This window comes from Oncorhynchus mykiss, chromosome 11 (assembly GCF_013265735.2).
Source record: "Oncorhynchus mykiss isolate Arlee chromosome 11, USDA_OmykA_1.1, whole genome shotgun sequence".
NCBI lineage: Eukaryota > Metazoa > Chordata > Actinopteri > Salmoniformes > Salmonidae > Oncorhynchus > Oncorhynchus mykiss.
The window spans coordinates 55,698,873-55,709,684 of NC_048575.1; the positions used below are offsets into that span (position 1 = coordinate 55,698,873).

General features: G+C 42.1%; 1 protein-coding gene across 1 annotated transcript in view; it reads left to right on the plus strand.

The window, feature by feature from the left end:
- The window catches only part of ankrd39 (ankyrin repeat domain 39), a 14,969-nt gene extending 7,083 nt beyond the window's left edge, over nt 1–7,886 (plus strand). The window contains exon 4 of the mRNA XM_021621442.2: nt 6,800–7,886. Coding sequence (XP_021477117.2) covers nt 6,800–6,919 — 120 coding nt within the window. The 3' untranslated portion in view covers nt 6,920–7,886. The remainder of the gene's footprint in view (nt 1–6,799) is intronic.
- Nucleotides 7,887–10,812: the final 2,926 nt, after the last annotated feature.

Here is a 10,812-nt window from a genome sequence, read left to right on the forward strand (position 1 = left end):
GACGCTTCAAAAGGAGGGTGGTGCTTGGAATCATTGTTCTTCCTCTGTCAATCATTGTTACCTGCAAGTAAACACATGCCGTCATCATTGTTTTGCACAAAAAGGGCTTCACAGGCAAGGATATTGCTGCCAGTAAGATTGCACCTAAATCAACCATTTATCGGATCATCAAGAAGTTCAAGGAGAGCGGTTCAATTGTTGTGAAGAAGGCTTCAGGGCACCCAAGAAAGTCCAGCAAGCGCCAGGACCGTCTCCTAAAGTTGATTCAGCTGTGGGATCGGGGCACCACCAGTACAGAGCTTGCTCATGAATGGCAGCAGGCAGGTGTGAGTGCATCTGCACGCACAGTGATGCAAAGACTTTTGGAGGATGGCCTGGTGTCAAGAAAGGCAGCAAAGAAGCCACTTCTCTCCAGGAAAAACATCAGGGACAGACTGATATTCTGCAAAAGGTACAGGGATTGGACTGCTGAGGACTGGGGTAAAGTCATTTTCTCTGATGAATCCCCTTTCCTATTTTTTGGGGCATCCGGAAAAAAGCTTGTCCGGAGAAGACAAGGTGAGCGCTACCATCAGTCCTGTGTCATGTCAACAGTAAAGCATCCTGAGACCATTCATGTGTGGGGTTGCTTCTCAGCCAAGGGAGTGGGATCACTCACAATTTTGCCTAAGAACACAGCCATGAATAAAGAATGGTACCAACACATCCTCCGAGAGAAACTTCTCCCAACCATCCAGGAACAGTTTGGTGACGAACAATGCCTTTTCCAGCATGATAGAGCACCTTGCCATAAGGCAAAAGTGATAACTAAGTGGCTCGAGGAACAAAACATTGATATTTTGGGTCCATGGCCAGGAAACTCCCCAGACCTTAATCCCATTGACAATTTGTGGTCAATCCTCAAGAGGCGGGAGGACAAACAAAAACCCACAAATTCTGACAAACTCCAAGCATTGATTATGCAAGTATGGGCTGCAATCAGTCAGGATGTGGCCCAGAAGTTAATTGACAGAATGCCAGAAGTTAATTGACAGCATGCCAGGGCGGATTGCAGAGGTCTTGAAAAAGAAGGGTCAACACTGCAAATATTGACTCCTTGCATCAACTTTCATGTAATTGTCAATAAAAGCCTTTAACACTTATGAAATGCTTGTAATTATACTTCAGTATTCCATAGTAACATCTAACAAAAATATCTAAAGACACTGAAGCAGAAAACTTTGGAATTTAATTTTTGTGTCATTCTCAAAAATGTTGGCCACAACTGTAGGTAGCCTAGAGAAGCCTATGAGCTCTGATCCCATCTGGACCAGGAGAAATGTAACGTCGTGTGTTCATAGCCTAAGCTACAGTGGGGCAAAAAAGTATTTAGTCAGCCACCAATTGTGCAAGTTCTCCCACTTAAAGAGATGAGAGAGGCCTGTCATTTTCATCATAGGTACACTTCAACCATGACAGACAAAATTAGAAGAAAAAAATCCAGAAAATCACATTGTAGGATTTTTAATGAATGTATTTGCAAATTATGGTGGAAAATAAGTATTTGGTCACCTTTGTTCTTTAGCCTATTGTGTATTTAAATGTTTGTATTATATGTTTACCATGTGTTATTTATTCTAAGGGATTTATCATGCTATTTTGTATTTCATGTTTTATGTATATTCTGCATTCAGTTTGTGTAAACTGTGAGCAAGAATGAATAAAGCCAGTCGTGTTTTCCTTCGTTCGCTATGGAAAATATCAGTGTGACCTAAAAAAAAGGATGACAGAGGTTTTTGTAACTGCTCAACAAATCATTGTAGCCTATTGGCAGGCAAGAATTGGGCTTCAAGTAAGCCTACAGATATTCAAGAATTAAAATAATTCAACATGAAGTAGCAAGTTAAGCGATGTTGCCATATACGTAATATGTTGACCTTTAGGTTATTGGTTAGGCTGCTGTGAAATGTGTGAACTTTTAGATGAAGGTCTAATAGATACTAATATTGAAGCGGCTCAGATCCGCCCCCCTTTTGCCTTCAGAACAGCCTCAATTTGTCAGTGTCGAAAGCGTTCCACAGGACTGCTGGCCCATGTTGACTCCAATGCTTCCCATAGTTGTGTCCTGTTGGCTGGATGTCGTTTGGGTGGTGGAGCATTCTTGATACACACGGGAAACTGTTGAGCGTGAAAACCCCAGCAGCATTGCAGTTCTTGACACAAACCTGTGTGCCTGGCACCTACTACCACACCCCGTTCATTGGCACTGAAATCTTTTGTTTTACGGATTCATGGCACACATACACAATCCATGTCTCAAGGCTTAAAAATCCTTATTTAACCTGTGACATCAATACGTAACATATAAGGGATCATAGCTTTCACCTGGATTCACCTGGTCAGTCTGTCATGGAAAGAGCAGGTGTCCTTAATGTTTGGTACATTCAGTGTACATGAAAGTGATGTCAATATTTACCCTAATAATCTAGATATTAAATAATGTGGTTAATATGGTTTTCATACAAATAAATGTGTCCTTGCTTCGCTTGTTTATAACATTGTAAACTTTTTAGTCTATATTCAACAAAGAAGTTTTCAATGGTCACAGCTAGACAAATAAACATCTTCATTCTATATTTAACAGAGATTTTCTGCCAGTAAAGTGACGCAGGAGGGCAAATGGTGATCTAATGATGCACTTATCTGTTCTACGAGTGGTCTGAGGCAGGCATTAGATTACAAGCGATTGCAATGTTAATAAGGACTGTTTTGGGAAACTGCTTGGAAATTTAAAGATGCTCCTACGAAGATTCTAATGATGAACAGAGCCTTAAGATGCTTTTGGGAAACCGAGCCCAGGACGATACCATAGGCTTAGACACTGCTCTGAGCCAACGCAAACCTTTAGGAACCGCACCACCAGAGGATGAGACCCCAGGGTAGAGCCATCAATCCCTACGTGACACAGCGATATGGCTGCCGCATAAACTTTCCATGTAAAAAAAGAAAAGCCAAGCAAGAATTATTTTTATTTACTTAGGCAAGTAAGTTAAGAAAAAAAAAATTCAATGACAGCCTAGGAACAGTGGGTTAACTGCCTGTTCAGGGGCAGAACTACAGAGTTGTACCATGTCAACTCGGGGGTTTGAACTTGCAACCTTCTGGTTACTAGTCCAACGCTCTAACCACTAGGCTACCCTGCCCTCCGAAGATCTCTAAAAAGGAGAAGCTCCTTTTAATCTGACACCAACCCTCAAACGCGTCACTTATACGTACGTATTCAACCCCCTCATAGAGGTCGCTCGCGCTGACTGTGTTGTCATAGTCATATCCGAGGGTAAACCCCTAACTGTCAATGTCAGCCTTTCAGGGACCAAACCCACAGATTCCGCAAACAGAAAATGCACACAATGAAGGACAAGGTTCAGGAGAGATAGAGACCATGTCTCCCCCTGCCTGATGTACACCACCAACATCCTGTTGTCAGACCTTACCATCATCACATGCTGGCCCTTCAATATCGGAAGAAAACGCCTCAGCGCCAGCAAAACAGCCAGTAGCTTCAGGTAATTGATATGCAGCAACCTTATGCAGCACTGTCGTTCCCAGTATCCCACACAAAGCACTCCCCATCCCAGTGAAGATGCATCTGTCGTGATCACCTGGCCTATGGGAACCCCTTAGGGCATGGTCGGAGGTTCAAATACGGTTGGTTAGCCGTTTAGAGCTTACTCTTACCACTAGCCATCTAACTCAAGCAGGGAAGCACAAGCAGAGCAGAAGTAGTTGGCTTTTAGCCAACACATTTTTTTTCACCTTTATTTAACCAGGTAGGCTAGTTGAGAACAAGTTCTCATTTACAACTGCGACCTGGCCAAGATAAAGCAAAGCAGTGCGACACAACCAACAACACAGAGTTACACATGGAATAAACAAGCGTACAGTCAATAACACAATTGCTACCCAAGCAAGTAAGCATTAGCTACACAAACAGAGCAGAAAGTAGTTAGCTTCCCGTAGTATGTTATACCGACCGAGTGACCGACTGAAAGGGAACTGCCAATTTTTCTCTGCCCCATAGAAAAAAATAAGAACCTCCCCCCTCCCAAAAAGAAAATATATATATATCAAAATTGTTGTGGTGGCCCTTGCTCAAACCTTGTGAGGGCCTCAATGAGACAATTCTGTTTACACCGCCCTGCTTCAAGGGGGGCAACTGTCGAGACATAGCAAGTACACAACTTTACTGCGCTACGCCACTGAATAAAACAAGTCTCAAATATTAGATGTCTATACATTTCAGCTGTTACAAAAACATTGCTTTGCTATTAACATTTATACTGTAGGAGTGTTGGCTCAATGAGACAATTCTGTTTACACCGCCCTGCTTCAAGGGGGGCAACTGTCGAGACATAGCAAGTACACAAGTTTACATTTGAGTAAAATGTGCAGCCCATGGTATTTTTCTGAAAAGTAGTAAGTGTGAAGAGGCTCTTTCATTGGGCCCTGCTGGTGGGCCGTTTCCATTGCGCTCTTCAAACCACATCCAGTGCCGTAACTGGAGGGGTGCCAGGCCACATCTGGAGCTCATTGCAGCTGACGCCACGCTGCACTAGTGGAGAGAGAGGGGGTGAATGTCATGCTGGCTAACCAGGCCAAGTGAGCCGTTAACCCTCAGTGACAAGAATGTCCTTCCACATTGTGTTGTGAATGTGACTTCAGCATACAGTACATGTGATAGATAATACCTTGTGTTGCTGTGATGCACAGAGTTGGGATGTCCTTTGGCTGTTAGCCTCTGCCTAGTCCCTAACAACCGGATGTTCCGGTTTTCAGGTAAAACGGAAAGAGCTTGTGACACGACCTCCACTTTGGACGTTAACAATTTGGACGTTAACAAGGCGACACTATCTTAACTCCTCCTCCACATTTACTGTATTGGTTGAACAGTACAGAAGAGAATCTTCCCGACAGTTATTTATCTTCTCATCAAGAAGGGGAGGGGATGGTCCTAGGACCATGCCCCGGGAATACCTGACATGATGACTCCTTGCTGTCCCCAGTCCACCTGACTGTACTGCTGCTCCAGTTTCAACTGTTCTGCCTTATTATTATTCGACCATGCTGGTCATTTATGAACATTTGAACATCTTGACCATGTTCTGTTATAATCTCCACCCGGCACAGCCAGAAGAGGACTGGCCACCCCACATAGCCTGGTTCCTCTCTAGGTTTCTTCCTAGGTTCTGGCCTTTCTAGGGAGTTTTTCCTAGCCACTGTGCTTCTACACATGCATTGCTTGCTGTTTGGGGTTTTAGGCTGGGTTTCTGTACAGCACTTTGAGATATCAGCTGATGTACAAAGGGCTATATAAATAAATTTGATTTGATTTTGATTTGATTTCTAGTTCTAGTTTCAGGCATTTCATTTACGCCTGCTATGTCAAGTTATTTGGCCATCGGAGGATATGGGAAGATATTTGGGGAAAAAATGACTATTGCAATGTTTTGAGGGTACCATGGAAAATAAAGAATAATATGCAACGTAAGTGAGCTGATTCATTTCAGATGGCACACAGATAATCATAGCTAATCATGGCAGCCTATCTGATTGTATCTTTGCCAGATTTTGTGAAAGACAAACAATCACTCTAAAACGTTTATGCCGTCTCTGGTTTGCCAATGAGCGAGCTAATGAAAACCTTATGTGGCATTGGGGGAAATGGAGGAATGTTAAAAGGCTTTTTCATTCCTTTTTGATATGTTTTCATGTGTCGGCTTGAATTGGAGAATTACTTACACTTTTATGTGAGAAGCACATCATAGAGCGAGCAATTGTAATTGGGACACATCTGCGCTTGCATTGTGTTAATCAACATATTGCTGAACAACAATGCAACTTTGCTACCCTTGTTATATGCACTTAAAAAACACTGATCAAAATCTAGTTTGCGCTACATTTGAACTTCCATTGCGTTATATAGGCATTTCTCAAGGTTTCAAAGACTTTTACAGATACCGTTGACTCGTCTCATTCACAATGTTACTATACAGTCGAAGAATGGATTGATTTTCACAATTTTCATTATTTGTGTATACATCTGCATACCTGAAAGTGTAAACAATATGGATGATTTACTGAAAAAGAATGTTTCTCTCTCTCTTTCTCTCTCTCTCTCTCTCTCTCTCTCTCTCTCTCTCTCTGAAACTATATTCTCCCTGTGTGAAAACTAGAGGAGGACTCCACAAGACGTGTAAATGTATACTGCTCTATTTCGTGGGATTTTTGGGAAAGCAATGAAACTTCCATTGGCCCGAGAACCCACTTCCTCAATAATGAAACCAAGTTAAGCCAGGACTGGATGTTTTTCCCCTCAGAAATAAAAGGTGGTCTGAAAACACTGGTGTTGGAGAACTTTTGTGCAGGAGCTACATTTTAAACAGGGCCTACTGTGGCCAGAGGAGCAGAACGAGGGGATTGTGTGCATGTGTGTAGAGCATGTTTTCTCCCTCTTGCCTTCTGTAAACGTTGGAAAACAGGGAAGGACATAAACGGAGCTGAAGGCTGTACGCCTCTGGTAAAGTTGAGTCAATCAAAACTGGGTCTGAATTAATGTTATTGCACTATAAGAAATAATGTTTTAATAGATGAACTGAACTGAACGTTTACCATGTTAAATACATTTAGTCTCAGAAACGTTACAATTTGATGAGTTTTTCTGGATTTTAGACTATTTTAGACTCTAAACTGTGCCAGGAAAAAAAGCCCCAAGGCCTATGATTTCTGCTGAGAGTTCCTTTTGTGTGTTTGACCTACACAGGCCTGGTCACTGTCATGCTGGAAAAGCTCTCCTTCCACCTGTTCTCTACACAGGAGCCATTCCCTGGTCTCCCAGCTGCAGGACCAGAGAGCAGGGCCTGGCTGGTTGAGCCTGAAGTAATCAGCTAAATGGCTGGCAGATGGGAACACATCTAAAAGGAAGTGGACTTCCAGACACTGGCATAGAAGACTGCCCAATATTATCAAATGTAACCTGGAATGAGGGAGGGGGGTCATAATCAAATCTCAGGGGGGCTACTCCTCAGAGATCCAACTTAATCTAATTCAACTCCACTCCTGCTTTATAGCAGCCTGATGATTGAAGTGATGTTGGAAGTCTTACTCTCCCACTGTCCAGGTTAGGTGGTAACGGAAGGCTGCACAGACTCGGATCCAGGGGCTGCTGCCCCTCTCAATCAGCACTGTCACTATCTAGGGTGTTAAAACAGAAGTGTCAAACACGCTTTGACATGAGGCCCAAAACAAAGCTAAAGTTGTTAATATTGTCAGACCCTGCCATAAATACTTGAATTTGCAACCCATGACCATGGGACACTAGCATCCTTGAAGTTTTACAGCAGGGAGTGACTTTAGTAGAGGAGCATTTTTAACTAGCCCTTTAGAACGTATTGGCAATAAGGAAGAGAGCCAAATTGCCGACAGTCATCTAAAGGTGGATTTCAGTGGTTCCGCCTTAAAAATAAATGTATTAATTAGGATCCCCTTTAGCTACTGCTAAAGCAGCAGCTACTCTTCCTGGGGTTCACGCAAACATAAAACATGACATAATACATCACATTAATAGACAGGGACAGAACTACATGCATTTAAAATAAGAATACACGCTTTTGTACATTTATTTCTTCATAATCATGTGATTAATAGACACTACTAAATGGCTTGCCCCTCAGTCATACCCAGTGGTGACACATCATTCAGGGCAGGTACAGAGCTACCTGTTTAGCTAAGGAAAGAAATCTATCTATATTTTTGTTGTTGCCTGTTTTGCATGTTATTTTGGCATTTATACTTATCACATATCAGTTCGCAAACAATGTAAAAAAACAGTGAGTTAATAAAGCCGTATACAAACATGTTCTCTTTTTTTGCTTTCTTGAGTAAGGCAGCTCCAAAATACAGGTGTTTCAGCCTAGCTCAGTGCTTTCTGTGGTGGTGAGGCAGCTAGCAGAAAATATGGAGCGTAGGTGTTGGTAATGTTCTCTAGTTGCGCCGTGATTGGCTCAGTGTTCTGTCACTCATGGGGGACACTACGTCACCACAAAATCTACGGTGTGAGCTCGAAAATTCAAGCCCCTTGGGTGCTGCCATAGAGTTACATTAGAAGTGCCCATCCAAGAAGGCTCAAGGTCATTGGCCACAGATACAATGACATTAAATTACATTATATTTACCATAGCTTTTATTGGACTGATCATGTCAACATCATACTTTCAAAATCTTAGCTAGCAAGCTAGCAGTCATCATCATGAATCAAGTTGACAATCTACTGGAAAATCATTTTCAATCCTTCCATCATCTGAAGAGAAATGATAGATAAAACGTATCATCAGCCATTGGACATAAACAAAAAATGCTATTTAAACAATGAGTGGTTTGGAAGGAATCAGTGGCTAACTGCAAGCGTTGCAAAGCAATCACTAGCCTGCTATTCAGTGGAGTGGGAGTGTGATCCAAGTTTGGGTTTAAGAGTTTATTTTCCAAGCTTAAACGATAAACATTCACATGCCTTGGTCCAGACAAGTTTGAATACATTGACCATGCTGTCAATCCAGCATGACTTCTGCCGCATTGAAAACAACTGGAAACTTGGAATTGGGAAATCTCAGACTGAAAACAACGAGCTACGACTGGGAAAATTCCAAGTCAGGAACTCTGGCCTTTTTCTAGAGCTCCGACATGAAGATCACTGACGTCATGATTCAACATTGTTTTTTCCGAGTTCCCAGTTGTCTTGAAAGCACCATAAATCCAGAGAATGGCAGACTTTGATGACAAAATGTAATGACAAATTGTACCACGAAGGGCCACCTCGCCACCTGTTGAAGTGAGCACAACACAACAAGGTGAGTTCAGAAATGTCTTGTATGCTGCTGCATAAATTATGTCTTATGCCAGGGAGATACAGTGCCTTGCGAAAGTATTCGGCCCCCTTGAACTTTGCAAACTTTTGCCACATTTCAGGCTTCAAACATAAAGATATAAAACTGTATTTTTTTGTGAAGAATCAACAACAAGTGGGACACAATCATGAAGTGGAACGACATTTATTGGATATTTCAAACTTTTTTAACAAATCAAAAACTGAAAAATTGGGCGTGCAAAATTATTCAGCCCCCTTAAGTGAATACTTTGTAGCACCACCTTTTGCTGCGATTACAGCTGTAAGTCGCTTGGGGTATGTCTCTATCAGTTTTGCACATCGAGAGACTGACATTTTTTCCCATTCCTCCTTGCAAAACAGCTCGAGCTCAGTGAGGTTGGATGGAGAGCATTTGTGAACAGCAGTTTTCAGTTCTTTCCACAGATTCTCGATTGGATTCAGGTCTGGACTTTGACTTGGCCATTCTAACACCTGGATATGTTTATTTTTGAACCATTCCATTGTAGATTTTGCTTTATGTTTTGGATCATTGTCTTGTTGGAAGACAAATCTCTGTCTCAGGTCTTTTGCAGACTCCATCAGGTTGTCTTCCAGAATGGTCCTGTATTTGGCTCCATCCATCTTCCCATCAATTTTAACCATCTTCCCTGTCCCTGCTGAAGAAAAGCAGGCCCAAACCATGATGCTGCCACCACCATGTTTGACAGTGGGGATGGTGTGTTCAGGGTGATGAGCTGTGTTGCTTTTACGCCAAACATAACGTTTTGCATTGTTGCCAAGAAGTTCAATTTTGGTTTCATCTGACCAGAGCACCTTCTTCCACATGTTTGGTGTGTCTCCCAGGTGGCTTGTGGCAAACTTTAAACTACACTTTTTATGGATATCTTTAAGAAATGGCTTTCTTCTTGCCACTCTTCCATAAAGGTCAGATTTGTGCAATATACGACTGATTGTTGTCCTATGGACAGAGTCTCCCACCTCAGCTGTAGATCTCTGCAGTTCATCCAGAGTGATCATGGGCCTCTTGGCTGCATCTCTGATCAGTCTTCTCCTTGTATGAGCTGAAAGTTTAGAGGGACGGCCAGGTCTTGGTAGATTTGCAGTGGTCTGATACTCCTTCCATTTCAATAGTATCGCTTGCACAGTGCTCCTTGGGATGTTTAAAGCTTGGGAAATCTTTTTGTATCCAAATCCGGCTTTAAACTTCTTCACAACAGTATCTCGGACCTGCCTGGTGTGTTCCTTGTTCTTCATGATGCTCTCTGCGCTTTTAACTGACCTCTGAGACTATCACAGTGCAGGTGCATTTATACGGAGACTTGATTACACACAGGTGGATTGTATTTATCATCATTAGTCATTTAGGTCAACAGTGGATCATTCAGAGATCCTCACTGAACTTCTGGAGAGAGTTTGCTGCACTGAAAGTAAAGGGGCTGAATAATTTTGCACGCCCAATTTTTCAGTTTTTGATTTGTTAAAAAAGTTTGAAATATCCAATAAATGTCATTCCACTTCATGATTGTGTCCCACTTGTTGTTGATTCTTCACAAAAAACTACAGTTTTATATCTTTATGTTTGAAGCCTGAAATGTGGCAAAAGGTCGCAAAGTTCAAGGGGGCCGAATACTTTCGCAAGGCACTGTATGTATACGGTAGCTAAGAAAGTAATACTTAGTGTATGTTGTGTAGTAAGCTGTTAGTAGTCCATGTGCCTGACCCTAATAAAAACCTCACTGTTCACCTCACTTTTCTTACTTGGTGGTGCACAAGTAGCCTAAAGCCTGTTTTAGTTATATTGAGCATGGCCATCCTAGCTTGCTCGTTAATGTCTTAAATGAAATTATGGATTGCCTTTTATCCGCTCATCGTCCCCCTATGCCATAGTTTGT